This window comes from Rhinolophus sinicus, linkage group LG18 (genome assembly GCF_036562045.2).
Source record: "Rhinolophus sinicus isolate RSC01 linkage group LG18, ASM3656204v1, whole genome shotgun sequence".
In the NCBI taxonomy this organism is placed as follows: domain Eukaryota; kingdom Metazoa; phylum Chordata; class Mammalia; order Chiroptera; family Rhinolophidae; genus Rhinolophus; species Rhinolophus sinicus.
Genome location: NC_133767.1, coordinates 7802168 through 7829231, shown reverse-complemented (window position 1 = coordinate 7829231; position 27064 = coordinate 7802168). Strand labels below are relative to the sequence as shown.

The window sequence follows — 27064 nt, the reverse complement described above, 5'->3', positions numbered from 1 at the left end:
AGTCAGATCAGGTGCCTCCTTTGGGCTCCCCTGCCCCCTGCATGTCCCTCCATCATGGCATGTGCCACACTGTCATCATTTCTTTAGCACCTGTCTCCTCCCCTATCCTGGGGACTCATTGAGGAGCTGGTACAGAGAAAGCAGGGCAGATGGAGCAATGCAGACAAACATAAGGCATACTTAGGACCTTTATCCTATAGGGCTGATGATGTACTGAGCACCAGGTGGGGCAGGAGGTGCTGGGGAAGGAGTGACCACTGTGTCTCCTGTGCCTCTCCCATGACGGCAAACACTGGGATCTGGGAAGACACAGAAGCTTTAGTCATTTCTGAGCCCTCTACCCTGTGAACCCCCTTCCCACATTTAGGAATCTCACCCCTGCCCACCATGGGCCTTGGGCAAGGTAGGACCGTCCCTCTCACTGGAGGAGCCCAAATAGGCCACATTCAGTTTCCCATCCTCGCTTGATGCTACGGTGTGACCATGTGACCTGGGATCAGCCAATCAGAGGCACCCACTCTGGAGTTTGAATTAGGAGCTAGTCCTCTCAAGAGAGGACCTGGTAAAGTCTTTCTGGAGGGAACCTCAGCAATATCAAGTTCCCGAGGTATCTGCAGAGAAGCATGGGTGTCTCCAGGCTGGCTGTGGCAGAAATGGAGTTGGGGGTCTTGTCTCCCACCTTCTGCCTTCTTTTTCCTGTGGGCCTCCTGACTTCCTGGGGGTTCAGTGAGAGCCCCAATATCTGTTCAGTATGTTCTTTTTCTGTTTAAATAATCCACAGCTGGATTCTGTTATTTGGCAGTAGGACCCTGAAGGCGTCTCTGGCTGAGCACACCTGGAATCCACCTGGAAGGAAGAGTCAGTGTTGACAGGAAGGGCAGGAAGTGTATTCAAGGAGCAGGCAACAGCTGACCAGGGTCAAGGTCCGGCTTCAGGGACACGACAGGGAATGTTCGGGATGACCGCTTCTCTGGGTTTGGAGTGTGGGGTTCCGGGTGGTAGATGAGCTCAGAGATGCTGGCAGAGATCAGATCCAAGGTGGCCCTGAATGCTAGGTCAGGAGCAGACTGGGTGCTGTTTTGCAGGCAGTGGGGACCAAGTGACCTGCTTTAACTGGGGTGTAACTTGATCAGAGTTGTGCTTTAGGAAGCTCACTCTGCAGCTAAGGGGAAGCTAGACCAGCTGGGGAGAGACTGGAAGAGCAGGAGACCAGCTGCGAGACTACTGCAATGGTCCCAGCACATAGTCCTGAAAGCCAGAAAGAAGACCGTGGCAGTGGAGGAAGGCAAGGGCAGAGCTGTTGTGGCTGGCAATACGGAGCTGTCAAGGGTCTGGGTGACCTGACATGACCATGAGAATGTGGAGTTCCTGGACACGGGTTCAAAATAGGATCCAGCCCTTGGACAGCACTTATAGCTTCTCAGGGTTTCCTCATCAGGGATGAGGTGCTGGGTAACCCCTCAGCCCAACTGATACAAACCTTCAGACACGTTTTAGGAACAGAAAAGAGGTCTGTGAACTCCATACCACGGTCACACTCCAGAGGAGGGACAGAGCCAGAGGGCCCCTCTGTCCAGAAGAGGGGCTCAGACGGGGCGGCTGGGCTCTGGGAACATGTGAGGAAAGGTCAAACGGCTGGGGAAATGGGGAAAGCACACAGCGCACCCAACTGCCCCCTGCCAACCCCAGGGGAGGTGGGGCAGGGAGGGAGCTGGGTGGCGGTGATAAAATCTCTGAGTGAGAGGGCAGTGGCCAATGGACACTGAGTCCAAGGTTCACCCCCCTACCCCAAACAGGACTGGCCTCGTCCCTGGGCTTCCCCTGTACCTTGTCCCTTGGGATGGGGAAGAATATCTGGGCTTTTCCCCTCATTTTTACAGTTGAAAACTTGGAACCCAGAGTCATATAAGGTATTTGATCTGTTTTCCTTCCCCAATTTACACAATTTAAAAGCCAAACAGGGGACCCTAATGGGCTCTCTCTCTGTCAGTTTCTTGACATCACTGTGCCTTGGTTTCCTCCTCTGGAAAATGGGACATGTTTAGCCTTCGGCCAAATGCCTAGAGAATGGTAAGTACGTCCTTGGGACGGCCCCTCCACATTTTTTCTCTCCTGCTCTCCAGAACAGCCCCACTGGGGACCTGACCTCCTTGGGGACGAAGACAGACAAGCAATTTCCTTTCGATAATCAGAAGCGAGTCTGTAAGACGCGGATAAAATAAGGAAAGACCCAGTCCAGGGTTGGCACTGCTTTTCTCATCTACCCCAGCGGGACCAGTCCCCCTGCCCTGGCCTTCAGCAAACCCTGCTCAGAGTGGCGCCTATCCCTGGGGTGGGTCTTTCCTTAGCCTTGTCTTAGAGACGTGGTTCCAATTGTCAGAGTGAAATTGCTTGTCTGTCTTCCCCCAGGAGATCAGGTCCCCATGGGGTGGGGCTCGTCTGCACTGGAGGCCACACCCTCTTCCCTGGCTGGTGGACTTGGGCCCTCCCCCTCACCTGGACGTTGGGGGAATCCCACCGACCTTCACCACTGACCTCAGATTGGACCAGGAGCCTGACACCCTCCCCAGGCAGCTCACGTTGAAGACTCCTGGGTGTCCCAGTGAGAGATGAGGGCAGCTGTGAGGATGGAGAGAAGTAAACATTTTCCAGAAATAATTAGAGGTCAAATCAAGAGCATTTTGCAGCTGCCGCAGGGGCTGTGGGTGACCCACCCAGGTCCCACCATCCCTTCATCTCCTCCTGGGGAACTTTCTATGCAACAGCTGTACCTGCTCCTCTTTGTCAGAAAACAGTTTTCTGCTGAGCGTCCACACCCCGGGGGGGGGGGGTGGATATAAAGAAGCCCTGGGGGTGTGAGACTACAGCTCCTGTGGCCTGATCAGCGATCCTCACTGTTCCAGGGTGAGCCCTTGGTGACGGTGAGTCTGTCCCTTCCTGAGCTTCCTTCCCGGGAGCCCCACCTCCTCACTCCATTCCTGGGAAGCCTTGTCTAGGTCTGATTCTGGGGAACCCACACTGAGAACAGTCACTGGTCAGATTTGGGAGCCAAGAGGAAACGAGAGACTGAGTCCTGGCTTCGGCTTGTGCAGGGGTGGCGGTCGTGAGATGGGGAGCCCTGGACTGGGAGCCCCAACTGGGGGCAGGTGAGGGGTGCAGAGTTGCCTTGTGGACAAGTTGCTGTATTGATCACGTTGCCAAAAGTGCACGGGACAGTTCTCCATCCAGCAAAAGGGTATCCCCACCCCAGTGAGGCTCTCCTCCCAGCTGGTCTTAGCAGGGCACAGCTGCGGCCTGGACATCTGTGCAAGGCAGAGAGGGTCAGATGGGGGCCTTCCTGGAAAGTGCCTCCCGGGGGACAAGACTGGTCCCAGAAAGAGTAATTTATGAGTAAAGCTGTCTGATCGCGTCTGTCGCCCTGGCCAGGGCAGCGGGTGCCTCCCAGGCACGGCCCCAAAGGGGCATCATACTCCGAGTCAGAACAGGCAGCCTATAACCCCCATAGGACCCAGAGGACGCTCCCATTTGGCAGATGGGGGGCTGTGCCTCAGCACTGGCCTCAGGCCCGCTCCCCAACGCCTTTCTGCTCGACCAGCCGCAGAGCCCAGACTCCCCACGTGGGAATTACCCAGTCCCTACCCCCTCAGGCAGGCATCACAGTATGTGGATACCAGTCATCCAAACGCCCCTCCTGGCACAGGGGAAAGAGAGAGAGAGAGACAGAGAGAGAGAAAATCTGGGTGGACAAGCCCATGGCACCCCGACCTCAGGGCCCCTCAGACCCTCCTTGCACCCCTCGACCCCCCCACTCCTCCAAGTGATGCCTCGTAGTTGGTGAGCCCCTGCCCTGCCTCTCCAGGTTGTGAGTCCTGGAGCAAGGCCAGAGGGCAAGTGTACAGTGCTTGAGACAGCCTGGGGCCCCAGGAGAGGGTGAGCTGTTCCTTCTGCAGCGGGAGCCACCTCCTACCCTGCACTTACTGACCAAGCCGGATGCAGCTTCCCCAGAGTCACGCTGCCCCATCAACCAGTCCTGCACAGGGAAGAATGGGGACCTGGGTGGACAGGTGACCCTGCAGTGACGTCTCTCTCCCTCTGGTCCCCCCAGCCTCCATAACTCTCTCACTTACGCAGCTTCTACCCTGGGAGGCTGGCTCAGCTGTCCCCTGTGGGCCACCTCCCCCAGCCTGCTTCCAGGGGTGGGAACAAGGGGCGCTGTGGGTTCCTCCCTTCTCCTGGCCCAGGGCAGGATCCTTGAACTTTATTAATGTGACAAGAAGAGCCACATCTATAAGTATTTACCCCATGCCTCACCTTTGGCCCCAGTTGTACTGATGATCCCCATTTTTCAGATAAGGAAACAAGTTCAGAGAGGCTAACCAACTTACCCCAAGGCACACAGCTAGTACATGAGGGAGCGGTTATGTTACTCTCAACCCCCAGTCTTCCGTATTCTTCATAAGCCTGTGTTGTAGATTCAGCCACACATACTTACGGAGGATTTCCGGCAGCTCAAGAAATATCTGTGGAATGAAAAATCACAGCTGCTACCCGCTGAGGGGTGAAGTTTGTATTTACTTATTTGACATTCAGTTAATCTTTCTGAAAGAGGGTTCAAATTGCCCAATGGTCAAAAGGGTCCCCCCTCCTCTATCCCTCAGCAACCTGGCCCCCTCCCTGATACCAGTGTCTTATGTTTCCTTTGAAAGTGAGAGAAGCCGGCCACGAAAGACCACGTGATGTACGATGCCGTTTATATGAAATGTCCAGAACAGGTACATCCACAGAGAAGCAGATTGGTGGTTGCCAGGGGCTGGGGGGAAAGGGAATGGGGAGTGACTGCTGATGGGTCTGGGGTTTTATTTGGGGGTGAGGAAAATGTTTAGCAACCAGATAGAAGTGATGGTTGCACCACTTTGTGACTGTACTAAATGTCACTAAACTACACAATCTAAAAGGGTGAATTTTATGTTACACGTATTTTACTAAAATTGTTCACAAAGTAATTGATAGTAAAACAAAATATTTGAACGCCACTCTTACTCCACACAATGCCCCTGCATGTGATGTCCTATTTTCTCCATTTTGCAGGTGAGGAAGCTGAGGCCCAGTGATCCGAGGGGCAGGGACGTGTCCAAGGTCACACAGCCGCCCTACATGCGGGCTGTGAGCCATTGCCACCGTTACAGGAAGCGTTCCTGGAAAGCAAGCCAGCCCCGAGTTCCTCGTAGAGATCAGAGGAGCCACAAGATGCCTAGGCCAGGGCAGAGGTCCCCACCCTGGACTCCGGTGACACTTCCCCCAGGCGGGCGGGGCCAGGACATTCAGATCTCAGCTCTGAACAGCGGTATGTCCTCTGCCTCACAGTTCTCGGTAACCTGGGAACAGTCTGTCCTGTTGAGCTTCCTGTCACCCCCTCTTGCTGCCTGCTGGCCACAGAGCTGGTCTTTGGGGCTCCCAGGGTGGTTTCGGGGCCATCTTGAGTTTGGCTCTCCCTGAAAACAAATTTTTTTGTCATCCCAAGTGTTTCATGATGATGCGATAAAAGTATAAAATATAGAGAAACAGAATGGATGCCCCACACCTGGAAATAGTGTGGGCAACAGTTCTTCTCCCCTCTCCTCCCCTCCCCTCTCTCTCTGTCTCCCCCTCCCTCCCTCCTTCCTTCCTTCTCTCCACAGACATTTGTTGAGCACCTGCTATATACCAGCCACTCACTGCTCCAGGCACTGGAGACACACTAGCAAACAAAATCAAATCTCTGTAATTGCACCATTTACATTCTGGAGGGACTTTCCACACAGGCACGAATGTGTGTGTGTGTGTGTGTGTGTGTGTGTGTGTGTGTGTGTGTGTGTGTTTAACCATAGATGTGGATAGTGGCGAATACAAACTAAGATGCTTCTCGAGCACTTTCTCTGAGTTGTTCCATATGCTTTACATATACTCACTCAGCTAATCATCAGGACACCGCCAGGAAGCAAACAGAGGCCCAGAGAGGTGAAGTGACTTGCTCAAGGTCACACAGCCAGCCAGTGGCAGAGCCGGGATTGAACCAAGGCTGCTTCACCACTGTGCTGAACTGCTGCTATGACAGTGGCAATAATAACAAAGATATTAATAAATTGGTTTCTCTTTGCAGCGCAGGCTCATGGCTCATGGTTCATAGGTTGTCTTGACAGGTTTATCAGTTCCCAAATCCTCCAAGTTCATTGTAGTAAATACCAGCAATGCCCAGGTCTGTATAGTCAGCCTCCTCAGACAGCCCTGCACCCTCAATTCTATCCCCACAGTTGGAGGTGTCAGGCCCACCAACCACATGGGGGCTGCCTGGGTCAGCAGGAGTGCCCCCCCCCAGTCCCAAAGCCACCTCCCCCTCCCTGGGGCCCAGCCTGGTTTCTCTCTCTGGAGGCATTTGCAGTACCTTGCTCTGTCACCCGCAGCTATTCTCGGCCACTGGCCCCTTTCACTTTCTGCTCTGCCTCTTCCTGCCTGGGTGGTTCCCCGATATCGCCTGCTCCCCCTTTGCTGCCCCAGCTTTCTCTCCATGCCCCTCCCTCACGATGGCTGGCCCAGGCTCAGCCCGAAAGCTGAAAGCTGTAGCAGACACCAGATGCAGAGAGCTGTGAGGTCGGCATTTGAGTCCCTTTCTGGCCATGTGACCTTGGCAAGCCTCTTCCCTCCGAGCCTCCCTTCCCCTTCTGGAAGGTGGGAGGTTGCTGCTTGTGCCTACCTTGCAGGGTTTGTGGGAGGATGAAGGCTCCCAAGAGAAACTCTCAGGAATCTCATCCTGGCACAGGACCCAGCACATAGTAGGAGAGCAGGGATCTTCCCTCCACCCCCAGTTGGATGGCCATGTGTGGTCCCCCAAAGGCTGGGACGTGAAGGAAAGGAAAGCAGAAAAAGCTGCAGGTAGGACAGTCAAGAGAGCCCTGGGTCGGGCTCCAGCTCTTCTCGGCCTTGAGCAAGTCACCTTCCCTTTCTGGGCCTCAGTTTCCCTCTGTGAAGTAGGGCAGCGAGACTGACGGATAAAGAATCCCAAAGCAGAGTGATGAAGGCAGGGCTAGAGGGAGCGTAGGGGACTGTGGGAACCCCCAGGGGGTTCTTCACTTGGGTGGGAAGGGCTTCTGGGAAGGTTCCTGGAAGAGGGGACACCTGAGCTGAGTCTCAGGAAATAGGGTTCATAAGTCATAGAAGGTGGGCCAGAGTAGTGGAGAGGGAGAAATAAGCAGGTGCAAAGGCCCACGGGCAGAGGGTATGGGGCTTCGGAAAGGGCAGAGGGGCACAGGGAGCAGGAAGGAATTAGGCTGACGAATCCATCTCCCAGCCAGACTGGAGGCTTCCTGTGGCAGGGGCCAGGCTTTGTCAGGCTTTGAGTTTCCTGTATCTTGCACAGAAGGTGCATGGAGTGGGCAGGAAGGTACAGGCAATGAATGGATGCCATTTCCTACTCCTCTAAAAAGCCTCGCCTCCAATGAGTGGTGTAAGATGGTCAAGCCCCTGTTAGTTAGCTACTGATGCCTAACCGACCTCTCCAGGATGAGCCCTTAAAGCAATAGCACTTACAGCTGCTCAGGAGGCTGTGAGGCAGCCACGTGGTTCTTCTGGTCTGGGCTGGTCTGGGTTGGTGTGCTCTTGTTGGTGCTGGCTGGTTTTGTGTGGCCTCAGCTAGGACGGCTCCTCTCCACTCTGCGTGGCCTCTCACCATCCCGTGGGCCAGCTCCTGCTTGCTGTCATGGAGGTTGCAGAGTCCCAAGAAAGCAAGTAGAAGCCAAAAGGCATCTTGAGGCTTAGGTAGGAAGCAGGACAATCACTTCATTGCATCCTATTGGCTAAAGCAGCCCAGGTGCTTGGGATGGGACCCAGACTTCATGAGAAGAGCAGCAAAGTCATGCTGTCAAGGGCACGGACACAGGGAGGAATGGAGGACGGGGGCCATTTGTCTTCAGTCAGGCTGACACCCTCTCCCACACTCACTCCACGTCAGTTAAGGAAGTTTCAGTCCCTGGTCAGTGATGGTTTCGACAATGGCGGATAAGCCAACTCTGGTTAATGGGACATGAGGATAGCTGTTGCGGGTTTCTGGGAAAGGTTTCCTTGCTCCTAAGGGGGAGCCCTGGGGAGAAATGGTTTCTGGTTTTCTTCTGGATGTGACACCTGGGACTGTGTCGGCTACCCTAGGACCAGCCTCAGGTGAAATCAGCACCAACATGTCAGAGCAGAGAGATGGCAGAAACCTGGGTCCATGGCAGCCTGGTGGAGTCGCTGGACCAACCAGTCCAGAGACCCACCCTACCTCTGGCTTCCTGTTGAACAAGATCTTACATTTCCAGGTTCTTTAAGCCACTTTACCTCAGGCTTCCTGTTACTTGGACCAAAGCTATCCTCCATGATGCCCTGGGGCTTCTTTTGATCTCTATGAAAACTCCTCTGCCTGAAGGGGCCAGGTCAAAGCTCAGGGGCTCCCAGCTTTTTTCTTCAAGGATGCTGGAAGGTCCCAAGTGCAACCCCCAAGCATCTGCCTTTTGTTTTGCACAGGGACCACCACCTGCCCACTGCACTAAGGATTTTTAGCCCCAACGGCCAAACCAGCAGCCATCAGCCTGGACTCAGAAGTCCTGGGTTCTGGTAAGCTGGGCTCTGCCCTTCTTTGCTGTGCAGCACCAGGCAAGTCTCCTAACCTCTCTGAGCCTTAGGTCACTCTACCATAAAATGAAGAAATGCAACCTACCTTGTGGTTAATGCTTAATGATGGCAAGCTGAAAATATTTAAAGACTCTTTCAGGCAATGGAAATTTGTTATAGTTTCCAATTTGTCTCCTAATACTTAAACAATAATAATAACAACAGTAATAATAACAGTCAGCAATTATGGAGCCTCTACTAAGTCCCCTAGAAACTGTCTGAGGTCAATGTTTGCTGTTTTAAGCAGCTGTGTGGATTTTCTACTGCTGTGAAACAAACGACCACAAATTTTGCAGCTTAAAACAACGCAAATTTGTTATCTCACAGTTTTCCCAGGTCAGAAGTTGGGGACAGCACAGCTGGATTCTCTGCTCGGGGTCTCACAGAGCTAAAATCAAGGGATTGGCTGGGGTTTTGATTGTCATCTGGAGGCTCTCAGGAAAGGTCCGCTTCAAACCTCATTCTTGACTTTGGCAAAATTCTGTGATTGTGATTGTAGGACTGAGGTCCTGTTTCCTTCCCAGCTATCAGCCAGGGACTGCTCTCAACTGGAGACGTGACCCACATTCCTTGCCGTGTGGCCCCTCCCCTCTACTCCAGCATCAGCGTATCAAATCTTTCTTGGGCTTCAAATCTCTGACTTCCTCTTCTGGCACCAGCCAGAGAAAACGCTCTGCTTTGAAAGGGTTCTTGTAATTAAGTCAGGCCCCCTGCACAATCTCCCTTTTGTGAAGTCAACTTGCAGTAAAACAGCCTAACCACGGGAGCAGAATCTATCATATCCACGTCCTGGGGGTTAGGCGGGGTAGCAGGAAATAACAGGGCTATCTTAGAACCCTGCCTACCATAGCTGCTAAGAGTCCCGGCAACTTTTTACACACAAAGAGAAAATGAACGCTCTTGCAACATGAAAGCTCCATCCATTTCAGAAAATTTCTTCCCTCCATTTTCTCTGTTCTCTCTTTAACGCCTATGAGTTCCACGTGATATCTTGTGGACTCATCCTCTCATTTTCTTATCTTTTCTCTTGTATTTTCAATCTCTTTGTCTTCCTGGGAGATTTCCTCAACCTTCTCTTCCAAGGCTAATATTGACCTTTTTTCTTTCTACTGTTATCTCTCCCTTTCTTGTTCTCTTGAATGTCCCTTTACACAGTTTCTTGTTCTTTTATGGATGCAACCCCTTTTCTGTCTCTGAGGGTTTTTTGTGGTCTTGGAGGGTTTTCCTGCCCCCTGCACCGGCTCTGTTTTTGGCAAGTTCTTTTCCTCTGCTGATTTTGGTCTCTGCCTTTCATGTTTTGAGCTTGTCTCACGTGTGCGGGGCTCCTTGGCTATGAGTTCACGTTCAGGAACAGGAAACTGAAAACAGACCATCAGAATGTTCATGCCTATGGGCACGTGGACAGATAAGTCGTGTCCAGGCGACTGGGCAGGATCTGGCTGTCTTGGTGGGAGCCCAGAGTCAGCGTCTGAAGTGTCTTCTCTTAAGCAGGTCAGTGTACCCAAAGAGGATCCCCCACCCCCGCCTTCCTCAGGCTTCTTTCTGGAGGAAAGCAGGGCTGCCGGCTTCCAGGGACTAAGCAGAGGGTGGGGAAAGGGGAGTCTTGCTCATGGGCATGTGGCCTTCCCCTTCACCCTTTGTGTCAGGCCTGACCCCACCCACAATGCAACCTGCTATCTTCAAGTTCAAGGCCTCTGACAGTTTTTATTTAGATGGTATGTTTATTAAGGGTATGGGGGGAAAGGCTGATAGAGATTAAAGGGCTAAGGGCCTCCCAAATTATCCCTTGGCACCTGTGTGATGCCAGGCAGGTGCTGGGGTATAAAACGAACCAGACATGCTCTGCCATCCGTCCAGGTTGAGGACCTACTAATTTCTGAGCCCCTACTATGTGCCAGGCACTGAATTGAGATCAGGGTTTTGCCCCTCAGGGAACATTTGGCCGTGTCTGGAGACCTTTTGCGTGTCCTAACTGGAGGGTGGGGGTGGGTATTACTGTTGTCTAGTGGGTAGAGGCCAGGGATGCTGCTAAATATCCCACAATACATAGGATGCACGCACAGCAAAGGATTACCCAGCCGAGGTAGAGAAATCCTGCTCCAGAATGAGACTTGTCCCCGACTTGATGGGAAAGGAGCAAAGGATTTCTATGTTCTCAGCTCCTACTACCTGCTTTCACAGCAGCCCTACAGCCTAGAGCTCCTCCGCCCCATTTGCTGGATGGGGAAATCAGAGGCTGAACCAGCCACAGGGAAGGTACAAGAGGTGATCTTAGCCAGTGTTGGGTTGTGGCAGTGCGGGGGGCGGGGGCCCAAATGCCCGCCTTCCTGCCCAGCTTCTTCCTCCCCCTTAAGCCTCTGGGGAAAGCAGAGGGTGGCGGCAGCTGCCCCTGTGCGAGCCGGCTCCGACCTGTGGCCCTGCCTGACGTTGGTCTCCACCAACCATGTCACAAGACCAGGCCACAAGAAAGAGGTTTCAACAAGCGTTATCGCTTCCTGGAACTCCGACTCGGTGACTTCCCCGAAGACCGGCTGTGCCTGACGGGCGGGCTGTGCACAGTGGGGACCAGGCTGCCCCTTTCCTCCTCCGCTGTCTCCACAGCTGCCACCCTCTATCTCAGTCTGACTACCTGGAAATACTACCCCCTCCAGGCCCAGTGCCCCTACAGCTGTTCAGCAACATCCCCAGCAGCGGGGGGCAGAGCTGGTCCAGAGGGTCCTTCCAATGGCGCCTGGGGTTGTTGGGCTGGGCTGGACCAGGCCAGGCCCCCGGTGTCCAGAAACCGACTCTCTCTCCTCTCTTCCCCTGACAGGGGCAACTGGCAATCAGGCTGGGCACAGATTTGCCTCAGTGTTACTGGCAGCAAAATGGACACAAATCTCCCACCCATTTCGTCTGAACACCAGACGGGCCGCTAGGCAGTCTCATAGCTTTTCTTTCCATCTTTGCCAGTTTGGGCCTTGGAAATCCAGAGAGGAGGGGAAAAAATCCCCTTCTGGTGGGAGCGAGGGGGTCCATCAGAAACTTAGGGTGCTTGGATATCATTATCTCTGTGTGGCTGTCATGCCTCTGGATAAGTCACTTCCTCAACTCCCCAATTCACAGAAACCTGGGCTCTAAATATAGACCCAGCCACAATGGGGTGGGGCAGTGGGCACACGGGTAGCCAGAATGAGAGATGGATGAAGAGGGGGAACCAAGGACAAAATCTGAATCCTCTGAGCAGGCAGAAGCCTCCAGACCCTGCCAGTGGGGTTTATTTAATCTGTAAAATGAAGATGCTATTAGACTGAACTGTATGAAATTGCCTATGCTCTTGTATTTTTGACCTATAAAAACGGCAATTTCATGACTCAGCCTAACACGATCTACCCAGAAGATTATTTTAAGAATCAAACAAGATACTGTGAAGTGCTGAGCGCAGTGCCTACGTATAATACATGCTAAATAAAAAACAGCCCTGATGTTATAGTGTAATACTTTATACACCTTATATCTCCTAACCAATAATATATCGCCAATGGTAATAATGACACTAAACTTTACCAGTTCCTTCACCCATTCTCCCCTTGTTGAACCCCTAGCACCTTCCATTTATTAAACATGTAATGTGTGCCCAGGATCGGTGTCAGCATTCTTTTTATTTTTTTAATTTATTTTTAAAATTTATTGGGGTGACCATTGTTAGTAAAATTACATGTATTTCAGGTGTACAATTCTGTATTCCATCATCTATAAATCCCATTGTGTGTTCACCACCCAGAGTCAGTTTTCCTTCCATCACCATATATTTGATCCCCCTTAAGTGTCAGCATTCTTTATTGTCAGCAATGCTCAATGTCACCCACGATTCTCGAGCACTCGCCACGTGCAGGCTTGATACTCCGGCTCACCATTCACGAATATAAGCCAACACTGTCACCATGGGTCACTTCTCTTTCTGAGCACCCTTGTGGGAAGGTCCTATTGCCAGATTAACTTGTGTAAGCGGCACCATGCTCATGGTTAATTGCTCTTCTCATGACACAGCTCCCATAGCTCCTGCTGTGCCAAGTTTCATGGCTGCTGACCAGCCGCCCCTCTCCACTCCGCCCAGGACCCCACAACCAGAATGACTTCCCCTCTCTGAACGGCAGTTTTCTCATCCATGAAAAGGGAACAAAACCTCAGTGGACAATTGAGAGCATTTGATGAAATTGTACCACAAGGACCACGCGGGGCCCTTCGGGCTGGGCCTGGGCTTCCTCACTGACCAGGTGTGTACGCTCATCCGATCTTGTCAATCAGTAACCTGGAAGGCTGCACACAAAATGCTAAATAGAAACAGTACGTTACAATCTGGGTCATAAAGGATGGGGTCGTTTTTATTTAAAGAAAAAAATATGTATCTGTAGAAATCAGGAAAAAATATATATATGATGTATTTAAGAATGTTATTGGTAGATTCTTTTAAGAAACGTGAAAACAAATGTGGAAATTAAAAAATAATGTGGACAGGTATAAGATGTTGATAGTGGGGGAAGCTGTGCGTGTGTGGGATATACAGAAACTGCTTTCCACTCAATTTTGATGGGAACCTATGACTGCTGTAAAAATAAAGTCCATTTAAAAAAATGGGAAGGAAAAGTTTTTTAATGTGGAATTTTTTTTTAAGTAAAAAAGTAAGTTATTAAGAGCAATCATGAGTAAGGAAGTGTGAAAGTGTCTGCATTCCAGCTTTCCTCGAGCACAGACGTCAGCGAGAGAGCGGATCACTGTGGGCTCCAGATCCCGGCAAAACTAGTCTTGCCTCTTCTAGACCAGATGCCGTTTCCCTGAAAATCAGACCTATCCAGACCATCAGCTCTAACGCGCCTTTTAAAGCAAAAGTTAATATAAGACCTGGTCTTAATTTACTATAATATAAAACTGGGTCTTATGTAATATAAAATATATATAATATAATATAATACCAGGTCTTATAGTAATTTTTGCTCCAAAAGACGCATTAGAGCTGATGGTCCAGCTAAGTCTGATTTTCGGGAAAACATGGTACTTGTCTTGTCTCTTCCTAGGATGTGTGGCTCCATTTCACACACTTCCCCTTCGTTCCACCCAGACCTGACGCCTGACCCTTGCTGCTCTTCAATTCAGACAAGCATAAGAAAAAGAGGAAACTTGAGGTGTGTGTAACAGGTAAGTCCAGAGTTGGATTTCGGGCACACCACTGGATGTAAGGCGTTCATGCAATGCATCAGGGCTCTGTCTTTTTTTTTTTTTTTTTCAGGGCTCTGTCTTGTGCGCCTTCTCTTCAACTCTTTTGACCACAGTGGCATAATGGCTGACAGCAGGCCCTAGTTTCGAGGAAATAGTTCCTGTTGGTTTCAGCAGAAAAGTCCCAGGAGGGTCTTTGATTGGCCCGGCTTAGGTCACATGCCCACCTTGAACCCGGGCATGGGGAACTCTGATTGGCCAAGTCTGGTCCATGTCTACCTAAGGCCAAGGTGCTGTGACTGACGGGCCCATACAGAAAGAGGGCAGGCTAGTCCTGTAAGAGCAAAGCTCTACCTCATAGTATACTATACGTGGACCCTGCTTTCCAGCCACAGAACCTCGGTACTTGCTGTCCTTTCCACCTCCTTAGAATGTGGGGACAGAGACTGTCAGCTCAGGTCTGTGTTCTGTGAGGGCCCGGATGCCTCATATAGAGAAAGGAGGAGGCACTTTGAGGTCCCACACCCTTCGGCGAGAATCCCAGATGTTCCCCAGCAGGCTGTGTGACCTAGACAGTTCACTTGACCTCTCTGAGCCTTATTTTTCCTCCCAACTGTATCTCCCCACAGTGTGGTGCCAAGGCTTTAAATGAGCTGCGTGGGAGTCCAAGGCCTGGGGCAGAAGGAGTGTTCCAGGTGAGAGAGCCATGAAGAGGATCCGGGGAGCTACTTTAGTCTCGTGTGGGACAGGTCAACCACATGGTCTGCACTTAGATCTCCAGTATAGCTGTGAGGTCTTGGGCAAATAAATCACTACACTCCTCTGAAACTTAATTTCTTCACCTGTGAAAAAAGGAGCAGTATGCCTACGTCCAGGGCAGTTTCAGGAGATAACGTAGGTCACTTTGCACATGCTGTTCCGTCTGGCTGACATGCTGTTCCCCACCGAGACTACCCAGGTGAACGCCTTCCCACTCCCACTTGAAGACTCAGACAGCGACCCCTCCGGGGGCCCGTCCCTGACTCTGCATCTCCCACCCTCCTCCCCATAGTTCCTAGGCCTAATTCGTTTTCTTGGTGAACCCCACCAACCCTCCAGCCACCTTCCTGTTAGGGCCTGGATCAGGCGCTACTAAAACCGTGCCTACGTCCTTTTTCTCCTAACTTTCTGAATGGCTCAGATGTACCTGCCCCCTGCACACCTGGCACACAAGAGGGGGGATGGATGCACGACCGCCACACTTTATGGTCCGCCAACTCCAGCACAAGCCTCCGGCGCCATCGCTGCTGGCAGCATGGAACCTGCCAGGGGAGGGGTTCCTGGGGTGAAGGAGGAAGTCCAGGCTACAGCTGGAAGCCCAGCCGGCTGATTTCTAAGAAACCAGCTGAGGGACAGGAAGGCTGGTGGCAAAGCTCAGGATGACTTTCACTTTCAATTTTCTGGCGCTGGAGCAGAATAGGTGCCCGAGGTACTTGGTTGGGAGAGGCGGGTACTGCAGGCATGGCTTCTCAGGGTGGCCATGGACCAGGCCTGGAGCCCAAAGAGGTCCTGTGTGGCCCCTGCTGCACAGCCATGAAGGCTGGAGCGGGGGCTGCCAGGGCTAAGGGCCTGCCACCCCACCTGGCTCGGCCACCAATGCTTCCCCTTCATTCATTTGCCCTTTAGTTTATATATGCTTTAGATTATTTATTCCTTCACTCATTCATTCACTCACTCACTTATTGATTCATTCATTTATTCATTCATTCACTCATCCATCTCTGTGTCCTTTCTTCTATGCTTGGGCTCTCTCTATTTTCTATTTCCACCTTTTTTTCCCTTCTTGTCTTTTTTCTCTCCTTTCCTTCTCTTTCCTCTCCCTTCTCTCCATCTCTCTGGCTCCCCACCACCGTTTTCTTTTCTTTCATTAGTCCAGCATTCCTCAAACCTCAGCATTCACCTGAGACAGTTTTTACCACATTTCCTAACCAAATGTCCCTGTCCCAACTGTAAAAATATCTGTATATCGACTTTAGTGTTGTCTCAGGCAATCATAGCCGTAGCATTTCAGATTTGATGTGATGGCATATTTTTTCCAAATACACATCAAAATAAACATGTAAGAGAATTTTTGCCAGTCTTGTGCCTAACATATCTGGATAGAGGGGTGGCACACCTGCACCTCAGGGAAGGGACTCCTTCACCCACATGCCCTGGTACATTCTCTCTCTCTCTCTCTCTCTCTCTCTCTCTCTCTCTCTCTCTCTCCAGTGCTCCTCAGGTTATGCTGTCATCTGTCATCTGCACTCCCTGGGGGACTGCTGTTCCATTTCCAGAGAACTTTGTACAGGCATGCTTCTAAGCACTTTACAGCTATGAATGCATTTCCTCCCCCGTAAGGTCCTAGGAGATGGCTGCAATAATAATGAGCAAACTGAGGCACAGAGAGGCTAAGTAACTCGCTTGTGTCACACAGCTCACAAGATGGTCCCTGCCCTCCTGGCACTCACAGTCCAAGCAAACCTTTCTTGGCCTTCTAATGTAGGCTTTAACAGACGCAGGAACAGAGACAGTGGGGGCACAGCAGAATCAAGGAGGGATTCCTGGGTGGGGCAGTGGCTAAACTGGGCTTTGAGGTTTGAGTAGGAGTTTGCAAAGTGAAGCAAAAGCAAGGGAAACATCTTGAGCTTTTCTCAGGCTGCTCAAAAGACCTAGGGAATGATGAGAAATTCGGGATGATGAAAGCAGATGGGGAAATGATATCAAAATAGAAATGTATGTTGGGGCCAGGAAAGGACCTCAAATCCCATGGGAAAGGTGTCATATTTTCATATCGAGCAGTTGGGGGCCACTGGAATGCTCTGGAGTCATCTTGCTTGATTTGAATACTGCTTTTCCTGCTTTTAGCAGCTGTGAGACCATAGACAACGAACAACCGCTCCTGGCCTCTGTTGCCTTGTCTGTAAAATGAGATGATAATGGTACCAACCTAGAAAGTGCTAGATAAGGGGAAGCTAACAGTAATATCCATTTGCAGTGGAAGCTAAGGGGTGTGCAAGTGATCAGATTTGCAATGTAACCTAATTTCCTCCTAATGCCTGCAAAGAGGGCCTGAGCCCCCATGTCTGAGCCTCAGTTTCCCCATCTCAAATCCAGTGAAAGGAAGGCCCACTTGTAGGGTCAAGTACGCATTCCTCCCCCTGCCCCCAAACCCCTGCTCACTTGGCTCCGAGAGCCTAGCAAGCTCCTCCCAGCTGGACCTGAGGTAGTTTTACTTTGACCCATTTCCGGGAACTGTGGCCCTTCCTGTCACCAGGCACACATAGAGGGAAAGATGAGACAAATGACACTGAGGAGCTCCAGGCTGGCCATGTTGGGGCTTTATTTTCAGTGTCCTAAGCTGGGGATGGGGGCAGAGCCCAATGTAGGGCGTGGCCTGCTCTACCAACATCGTGCCTCTTATGGAACATGGATTCTATGCTTAACAGTTTATAATCACTTGCTTTTAATCCTCCACACCCTGTGAGGTCTGGATGCTTATCCCACTTCATGGGGTAAACTGGGAAAGTGAGGCTCAGAGTCCGTGAAGGGACTGCTTACCCATGACACACAGCTGGCAGCCACACTGGGCCATGTTTCCCAGGCGTGCGATGGGTGCCCTGGAGAGTCTCTGAATAATGGTTTTATGTGGGACACAGGGACATTTTTAAAAACATTGAGCCCTCCCCCTGCCGTGAAACAGCGATTTCCTATTTTTATTCTCTTATAGTCTTTCTGCTTAAGTCAAGGAGAAAGTCCCATATGGGTGCTAAAATAAGGGTATCTTAAATACATCTCTGACACTTGACACTTCTCTCTCTCTCTCTCTCTCTCTCTCTCCCTTCCTCCCCCCTCTCAATCAAACTCAGAGCAGACCTTCTCTCAGAGCAGAGCAAGACACCAATCTCTAGCTAGAATTCACTACCATTGTTCCGATTTCATTGCATTTTTGTAAAGGTTACCTCTTTGTGGCAGGTGATTCTGACTTTCCATGTGTGGTAAGGATGCCTCCCTTTCAAGAAAACTTACAAATCAAGTCACTTGATGTGAAGAAAATAATTGAATAACAGAACAGCGGGAACTTGGATAGATCTGGCAAAAACCATAAAAGTGGAACTCCAGTGTCTGACAGTTTGGCAGTCTCAGCTTACAGCTTTTAAGATGAGGGAATGGCTGTAAAATCGGGCTGCCTGTGTTAGAATCCCCTAGGTTTTGCCACCTCTCTGTGTGTGACCCTAAGCATCTTATTAAGTCTCTCTGTGCATCAGTTGCCTCATCTGCAAAATGAGGAAGATGATGATAACAATAATAATAATTCCTGTGTCACATGGTCCGTGTGAGGATTAAATGAGGCTATGTATGAATCACACAGAATAATGCCCAGCATCTAGTGAGCATTGGATGTGGGAGAGCTGGTAGCCATGGCTGTTTTGTGCAAATGGCAAACTGATAATGGGACCAGGCCTGTCTGACTTCATAGCTATGCTGATTCAAATACATTTAGGCAGCTTGTGTGATGCAAAATAATAATCATTATTATAATTCCTATATTTGGGCATTCCTTTTGTTTCCACTTATATTAAATCATGTGATCCTCATGACTCTTCTGAAGCAAAGCAGTGAGTCTAATTGAGTCTAATTCTTATTTTCTAGGTAAGGTTACTATAGTCACACAGGTGACAGAGTCAGGACTTGAATCCAGGTCCTGGGCCCCAGCTCTTTCTACTCCGCCCTGCTGCCTCCCACGTGGAAATGTTGGTGGGGAGGGGCCCTCCAAGGCGACTTAGCCAGGCTTTGCCCCCTCCTCTCCTTCATCATGCCTCTGGCTGCCCCTCCCAGCTGCACCCAAGTGTGGGAGAATGTGTCTCGCCACACAGGCCCCTGCAGGTCCTCAGGTAGGGCCAGCCTGAATGTCACCCTCCCAGCCCTGAGACTGGTCCTTACCTTCCCTGTCTCATCTGCATCCATGACCCACCCACCCACCCACCCACCAGCTGCCAGGGCTGCCCCAGGGCCACTCCCCAGGATCGCATCTGACCAAGCAGCCCTGGCCATTCTTCTAGGCTGAATTCTGACACAGCCTTTGGTTGGGTTACCAGCGCTCCAGCCCACTGCCTCTCCTGGCTTCCCAGCCTGTGCTGTGAAGAAGGGGCAGGCAAGTGAGATGCCCTGAGTCCTGGCTGGTTCTGAACATCCTCCAAGGTGGTCCTAAGTGTCAGAAATGAAGCATGAACCCATGAACCTTTGGGCTCCTTAGTGGGTAAGATCATGAGGTTGGGCATGAGGCATCTGGAGTGAAACTCTGGCTTTGCCGTTTATACATGCACGGGGGCAATTCTTTCACCTTTCTGAGCCTGTCTCCTCACGATGCAACCTGGGTGAAGTATTTGCACTCATTAGGTGCTCAGTAAATGGCGTTATTTTAAAACAGCAGCAATGCAAGGGTCAAGAAACAGAAGGTCGGGACCTAAGGTTGAAGCAGGCAGGGGCCCGTGTGGACTGGAATGGGGTTAAAGAGCTTTTTCGTCTATGAGGACTAGAGGAGCGAAGGACACGCGCTCTCTGGGCCTCTGGGCTTCTGAGAACCGGGAGAGGCCCCAAATGGCCAGCGGGCAGCACACACAGGACCGCATTAGGACCACACGGAGGAGAGCGGGTCCAGGGAGCCCGCTGCGTCTCGGAGAGGCGGAGGGGAACCGAGCGCAGCCGAACAGCCGAGCATTGCCGAGCGCCGAGCTCGCGTCAGGTGGGCTCGGCGGCAGCTGCAGGTGAGAGCTGCGCGGTGACATCATCAGCGCGTGGCACGTGGTGGCCCGGGAGCGCAGGAGCGGTGCTGAGCCCTCGAGCACGGGCGAGGGCGCCTTGTATTTGTACAAGTGCTTTACTTCCAAACCGGCTGGGAAACGTCACCCACGACGCACGAGGCGAGGGAATAGCATGGCTCAGTAGCAGGTGGGGGAACGGTGAGTACTGAGGCCAGAGGCGTGGCCAGGGCCCACCTACAGGCCTTGTGGGTCCTCGTGGGAGATGGGCCTTCTCCTGAGCGCGGCGTGGAGTGTTGGAAGATTGGGCCTTGGCGATGCCCAACCTCACACTGGGTATGTGTGTGTGTGGGGTGGTCGGGGGTTGTATTGCGGCCGAACAGTGTAGAAAGTGGAACCCAGGTTTCTCTGAGGGTTGTCTGTCAGGTTTCAGGGCCAGGGCCAGGGTTGGACGGCGCAGTTTGAGCGCCCACCTTGGGCATCTGTGTGAATTTGCTTTGTTGAAAACTGCACTCTCCTCTCAGGGACCTTGAGACACCCCCAGAATCAAGCCAAGCGTATATTATTTCCTGGAAGCCTGGAGCCCTAAGTGTCTCTGAATGATGGCCAGGTGCGGGGGCCAGGTGAGAGGGATGCAAAGCAAGCCTCCAGGTAGCGCTGGCCACACCCACCCTGTGTCAACCCCACCCGCCTTTTAGGTCCTGTGCCTCCTTCCCCAAAGTTGAGGCCAGCTCTACCCTGCACAGGTGAGCACTGCTCCAAGAAGCCCCTCTCTGGAGCCTGAGGGCCATGCCCTTGGGGCTCTATTCAGACTCAGGCTTGGGGACTGGTCACACTTGGGGTTTCTGAGTGATGCCTGCTGTAGGGCTGGCCACTCCAGGCCTGGCCCACACTCAGTCCCAGCATTCCGCCAGGTCTCAGCATTCCTGTGGCTGTCCCTGCCTTGCTGTTGGCCTGATTGGCTGGAGCTGAGGGGTCTGGCCAAGAATGAACTGCACGCCCCTCCCCCGCCCCCATTCCACACCGTCCCCAGATACACACGTAATAAGGCAGGAAACCTACAGCCATCTCACCAGGACTCCCTGCCTTAGTCTACCTCTAGCAGTCAGAGGATCTGGTCACCCCAGGCTCCCTGTCACATGCCTCACCACAGCCTACAGGGCTCTGCCCCTGCCCACTGCCCACCCGTTCCACCTCATCTCCTGCCACTCGCCTTCACTCGATCCCCTCCAGCTTGGCCAGCCTTCTGGAATGTGTTGAACTCATCCCAACTGATAGCCTTTGCACTTGCTGTTGTTCTGACCAGACTTCCTCGCTTTTGTTTGTTCCTGTGTCCTCTGGGCTTAGAGTAACGAATGCCTGGAACACAGTAGATTCCCAGTGAATGTGTGTTCTATAGACTCAGCTGTCAGTTACTGAGCACTGCATCATTCAGAGATGGATTGCCAGGTTGTGTGCTAAGTGCTTTCCGTGCATCACCTCAGGAAGAGGCTCAGTGCTCCACTTCCTGGCTCTGGGACAGTAACAGTTCTATTCACAAGCTTGGGAGCATCAAGCAGGCTGAGGTGAGGCCTAAGAATATGCATTTTCGCAGGATTCTGCCCTCTTCCCTCCCCTCCCGCTTTAAGAAACCAATTGCCTTTAGAGTGGAATGGACCCGGTACAAGTCGTGGCTGTCACTTTTGAGCTGTGTGACCGAGTGACTGTATTTCTCTCCATTTCCTCATCTCTAAAATGGGGATCAGAGTCCTCAGCTCAGGGGAGGCTTTGATGCAGGTCGGAGGCTGTTCCCACACCTGCCTGCAGTCCCCATCGTGCTAAAGAGCCGCCCCTGTCCCATTCTGTGTGCCCCACGCAGCCCAGCTCACCCACTCCCAGTAGGGAGGGTACCTCATTGACACCTGGGCCCCCAGCCCAGTTCCACCCAACAAACACGAATCCTCCACTCACTTTTCATTCTTGTAAACTGACGTCAGCACTGCTGAATCATGAAGCTGAGGTTTGAGAGAATCTGTACCGCTGAGGAAGCCACATGGCACACACTGCCCACCCCTCCACCCCAGCCCTTTTCCTGACTGGTGTGTGCAAAGGATCTCAATCACACGGGGACTGGAGTACAGCTCCCGGGGGCTTTTAGGTCATTTTAGGCCACTGTACATGTTAGTAGATTTTTTTAAGTGGCTCACAAAGGGGCCAGCCCTGGGGAGTGTGATCAGAGGGGGTCTTTATTCTTAGCTGTTTTGCTTTAAGTTTTATAAGAGGAATGGGTTTGTGTAATGATGTGGTTTTTAAGCTTTTTCTAAAAGGAGGAAAAACACCTTGAAAATATTGTTGACTACCCTCTTTAGATGAGGACTCGTTTCCTCATCTGTAAAACAGTACCTAAATCATAAGGCTAGGGTGAAGGTTGAGTGTTTTAATATAGGTAACTAGGGGCTTGGGATGGTGCCTGCACAGTAACGCTATATGTAAATGTTAGCAGCTGCTGCTATTATTACTGCAACCGTTAGGCCCTCATGGGAAGCCGTGTTACCTAGTGGTACCCAGCTTCTGAGGCCGTCCAATCTAAGGTTGAAAATCTGGCTCCTTCATTTGCTGTATGCCCTTTTCTGCCTCTCTGAACCTGTTTTCCCATCTGTAAAATGGGGCGAGAGGTCTCTAACTCACAGGATGGTTGTGAGGATCAAACAAGGTAGCAAACCCTGCTCACTAAGTGTCTGCGGTGTGCCAAAGCACTGCCTTCTTGGATTTCTCCGTTTCTCCAGGCACTGCCCAAGCTGGGTAGGAGACAGGGAAAGTCAAAACAAGGACAGGACTTGACCACACACAGAGAACAAAGGACAGGGAGGTGGTTATCAGAAGAAAAAGCAGCGATTCCTTGGAGGTAGACAGCCGTCACCTCCTTCCCTCCCACCCTACCTTATTAAGGGATGAAATTGCCAAAACTCTCTGAGATCCTAATTCTCTCCTGGCCATCCTTAACTTTGAGGCCTGGAACCTATTTAATCCCTAAGACAAGCCCGGGCAGCTCCAGCTCTCAAGTTAATTTTATGCTGCACTTTCAAGTGTGAAAGGTATTATTAAATATTAGGACACTCCATTATAAGCATATCCAAGGCTGCCGAAGGCCATTCCAACTTCTAAAAATAAAGTGCAACATTGCTTAACCCTAAACCTGAAAATGACTCAATTCACCCGGTTTGGCAGCGCAGCCCTGAGTTACCAGCATGGCTTACCTGTCAGGCCTTCCACAGACACAGAAGTAGCCATAAAACCCATGTGGTGGGGACTTTCTGGGGATGCAAGCCAGCCCTATAAGCATCCTGGAACAAGCCTTCCCTCCCCAGGCTCCTGAAATCACCACCTTCTCTGATGGGTTCATGCCCACTGCAGAGGGTTCCAGCAACCACCTCCTCCAGCAAACCCATTTTAGAGGTCCACACTGAGGCCCCAAGAGGCAAAGGGAATTGCCCAAAGCCACCAGCAAGGCCCTCCTGCCACCAGACCACAAAGCCTCTTTCTGACTCCCAAGTCGTGCATTTACCAAGAAGTACACAAGACAGAACAAGGTGGAAAGAAGGCAGTCAGGCCTAACCCTGTATCCCCCATCCCATCTAAAATATGGCTTCTTTGATGCTGAGCTTCAGAATGTGCCACTCCTTCCAAAAGCTCATTCAGCTCCCACTGCCCCCCTTACTGAAAGTTGTTGTGGTCACAGAATGAAATTTCCTCTTTGTCATCCATTTCAAACAGATTCTGGGTGGACAGCTGAAAAAGGCCCAAGTGTCTTCTTTGACACAGGAATGACCAGACAAATTTACCCCTGCACTGGTTTTCTCTTCTGTAAAATGGGGATAAGAAAGAGCCTTGCTTCATAGATTGTCTCTATAGGATTAAAGGAAAATGAAGCATGTAAAGCTCCAAATAGGTCCTGGCACACATTAAGTGCTCAGACATGAGCTGCCATTTTAACTAGACACAGTTCCTCTCTTCTGAGAGCTGTGGGGGGAACCAAGCAGGGTTCTTACTCATAGAACATGAGCCACACACACGTCCAAACAGGTCAGTCTTAGGGTCCCGCTCCCACGGACCTGTGCAGAACCAAGGAAAACCTCTGACCAAAGCACACGCTCTAGAAACCTTTTCTTTTAAAAAAAAAACTTTCATAATAAAGTTTATTACCTAAACTGGTTGTAAAAAATATAAAATAGGATTCTGCATAGCAGAAAAATAAAGCCAGAGACCCTCCCCCAACCCCTGGTTTGTGCAAAGATACTGGGTATATGTAAACATGAAGAGGTAGGAGGTACAAGTTCAGGTCCTGGCCCCAGATAGTTAAGTTAAGCTGCTACTACAACCAGGGGGACCCAGAGGGAGCACCAGGTGGGGGACACGCCCCCAGGAGGTGGGGAGGGGTCTGTAGCCTCATCTCCAGCCGAGAGGGGGAGGCGCCTCGCCCCCCCCCCACACCGGCTCCCTCCAACCCAGGTGGGGAGGGCACCCACATGGTTCCAGGGAAATAATAATTAATAATAAAAAATAATACGGCCCCCCAGTTAATGCTGCCTGCGCGGCCGGTCAGATCTGGAAGGGGAAGGAGCTCATGTAATCTCGTAGAACAGGGTTGAGGGGGATGCGCGCCAGGTTCTCGCGGCCCACGGTGGCCACGATGCGCTGGCGACACAGCTCCTGCAGCGGCCGCACGCGGCGCTGGCGCAGCGGGGCCCCCAGCATGCGGCGCGGCGCCGCCACGTAGTGCTCCAGCAGCTCGAAGAGGCAGTCGAAGCTCTCGCGGCTGCCGTCCAGGTGGAAGCGGCCGGCCTGGAAGTGCACACGAATGCTCGTGGGGCCCGAGGCCATCTTCACGCTGAGGGCGAAGAAGCAGTTCCGCTGGCGACTGTCGCGCACCAGGAAGGTGCCCACGGGCTCGGCGCGCAGCCGCTCGTGCGCCCCATGCACGCTCAGGGGCCCCCAATAGAAGCCACAGGCGTCGAGGAGAGCGCTGGCCCGGGTGATGCGCCGGTACTCGGCGTGCGAGCGAAACGTGCGGAAATGCGTTTCGCCCGGGGCCGGGGCTGGGACCGCGGGGCAGGGCCTCGGGCGCGCCGGGGCCGCGGGCGAGGAGGAGGAAGAAGGCTCTGGCCGCCGTCGGGTCTCTGCTGCCGTGGAGATTGCATTGTCGGCTGCCACCTGGTTGTGTGCTACCATCCTACACGCGGGGCCAGCCGGAGGGGTGGGCCATAGCGTCCGGGGGTGCGCTGATGGGGGGAGACAGAGGCAGTGAGCGGAGAGTCTGGGTGGGGTTGGGCAGGTGTGGGGCTTAAGGTTGAGCCGATGACCCTAACGGGCAGAGGGCATAGAACGAAGTCGGCGCGGCCCCTTTGAGCCTCAGTAAGTTCATCTAGAAAATGGGCTTCCCAGTCCGCGGAGCACTTCCAGGCGGTGGGGGCTCGTTGGGGGCGGAGTCCAGCCTCCAGGAGGCTCAGAGTTTGGGTAAGGGGGGGCATGGAGAGAGGTGCCAGGGGGAAGCCTGCCCGGGTTCTGGCCACCCGGCCCTCGGCTCGCTGCCCCGAGGCCGCCGCCTGCTGGCCAGGCCGGGGATTGGCGCCTCGTCCGGGCGATTTGGGCAAAAGCAGGAGAAAAGCTGCGCTGCGGTATCCCCACGCGCGGGGTGCTGCCAGGGTGGGGCCGGCGGGGGCCAGGGGCGTGGTGGCCGCAACCCCACCACGCAGCCCCCTAGGCCGGCCTGACACCCGCTGTCCATTCCTTTCCATTTACCCCCTCTCCCTCCCGCTTCCTTGCCCGGTGCCGGGCTCACCTGGCGGCGGGGCGCTGGGCGCCGCGGGCGGGGCGGCTGGGGGCTCCGGGGCGGCTCTCGCGCATGCTCCGGGGCCGGGGGCCGTGCAGCTGCCACGGCCGCAGCTCGCTCTGCTCCGCGCCCGCCCCTGCACCAGTCTTTTAAACCGGCTTGAGGGGCGGGGCCCGCGTTGGGAGGCTCCGCCCCTTGTTGACTCCACCCCCTGCAGGCCCGGTCCTTCCGCGCCACTTTCGGTTTCTGTTTTGGCGGTGGAGGCCACACCAGCTCGACCCTTTGCACACACCCGGTCCCTCCGGGCAGAGGCCCCCTTCCCTGATCTAGCCACGTACCTGTCCGAGGACCCCTCCATCAAGGTCTCTGGCCCCACCCCTGAACCCCCTGGCCGCTTCTCTTACGCACCCTTCGGACCTGGCGCCTCTATCCTTTTTTCCCTCTGCTCTCGATCTCAGATTTCTGCCGCCAAGCCCTTTAGAATACTCCGGACTGGCCGTGACACACCCCTGTCCCCGCCAGGTGTCTCAGCACCCATCTCGTGAGATCTCTGTCTTCTACTCCCCTCGAACTAGACTCCTCCACCCGACCTGGGGTCCGGCCAGAAGGTCCCGGCCTCGGACCCCTCGGTACTGCTCACGCCGTCGCCCTGCCCCGGTGTCCCGGACCCTCAGCGGCGGTTCCCCCACCCCCGCGCGCTCCTCTCGGCCCGTCGCTGTCCCTGGTCTTGGCTTAGGCTTCCCAGGAAGCGGCAGCTTGTGACCACAGGCTTCGGAGGAACCCTTCAGTAGCGCAGGAGGAGTGCCTCGGCAGCGGGCCGAGTTCCTCAGAAACCGGGCGGGGCCCCGCCAGGCTACCTCCCCCCACCCCCTCCCGCCGTGGTTAGTCCTCCTGCGCGACAGCGGGAGAAACTGAGGCTCGGGGAGGGGCTGTGATTTGCAGTGATTGGCAGATGGGGAGCTCCGGAGGAAGCACACCCTCCTCGCTTTTATTTTGGGGTGAGGAGCATCTGGGCACCACCAAACGCACTTTGGAGCCCAGTGAAAAGATGGTTCGTTTTCAGATGTGATGATTTCCAAAACCTACTTTGTTTTCTCCTCCTCAGCCGTCCTCTCCCTCGACTTCTTCCTTATAGGTTCCCGTCCCGCTGCTCTGTCAAGCATCTCTCTCCAGCAGGCACTCATACCTGGGGTTTGGGATGATGAGGGTGGGTGGTGTGGGCTGTAATTTGTACTTTTGGGTGTGATCCATGATCCTGTCTGGTGGAAAGGCACGGAGTAGGTACCTGGCTGGTCCATGTCTTTTTAAAGGAAAGGAAAAACAAACGAAGGTTGAGGCTGGTGGGTGAGTAGTCTCCGAGTTTGGAGGGGTCACACACAAGGCAGGACAGACTGGGGGCATGGTGGCTGGCCTCACGCTGGCACACACTGCCCTCTACAGGCAGCTCTCAGGCAGCAGTCTAGCCAGCTCCTCTCCTCTGAAAGCCCTGGTACCAGGCCCTCCTGCCCACCTCCCCACCTCCAGGCAAGCCCCAGGCCCCCTGTGTTTCTTCCTGAACACAAGGAGGTAGCCCAGAACTAGTCTTGCTCAGGACCCCATT

General features: G+C 53.0%; 1 protein-coding gene and 2 long non-coding RNA genes across 3 annotated transcripts; 2 read left to right on the top strand and 1 right to left on the bottom strand.

Annotated features, from left to right (window-relative positions):
* The first annotated feature begins 1794 nt into the window (after positions 1 to 1794).
* LOC141569498 (uncharacterized) lies at positions 1795 to 5512 on the top strand. Its single transcript, XR_012493205.1, has 4 exons — positions 1795 to 1910; positions 1991 to 2070; positions 4707 to 4772; positions 5089 to 5512. It is a non-coding gene; the product is annotated as an uncharacterized LOC141569498 (long non-coding RNA).
* Positions 5513 to 8972: 3460 nt separating this feature from the next.
* Positions 8973 to 14696, top strand: LOC109435895 (uncharacterized). Its single transcript, XR_012493175.1, has 4 exons — positions 8973 to 10173; positions 12712 to 12938; positions 13737 to 13857; positions 14505 to 14696. It is a non-coding gene; the product is annotated as an uncharacterized LOC109435895 (long non-coding RNA).
* A 9120-nt stretch (positions 14697 to 23816) lies between these two features.
* Positions 23817 to 25923, bottom strand: SOCS1 (suppressor of cytokine signaling 1). The gene is made up of 2 exons (XM_019714058.2): positions 25474 to 25923; positions 23817 to 24913 (listed from the first exon to the last, which is right to left on the bottom strand). Exons 1-2 carry the CDS (start codon positions 25820 to 25822, stop codon positions 24234 to 24236), a joined length of 1029 nt encoding a protein of 342 aa, XP_019569617.2. The 5' UTR covers positions 25823 to 25923; the 3' UTR covers positions 23817 to 24233.
* Positions 25924 to 27064: the final 1141 nt, after the last annotated feature.

Coding starts and splice junctions, on each gene's coding strand:
- SOCS1 (XM_019714058.2), bottom strand. CDS start 25,822: ATGGAGGGGTCCTCGGACAGGTACGTGGCTAGATCAGGGAAGGGGGCC. Junction 24,914..25,473: donor GCCCAGCGCCCCGCCGCCAG/GTGAGCCCGGCA, acceptor TCCCCCCATCAG/CGCACCCCCGGACGCTATGG.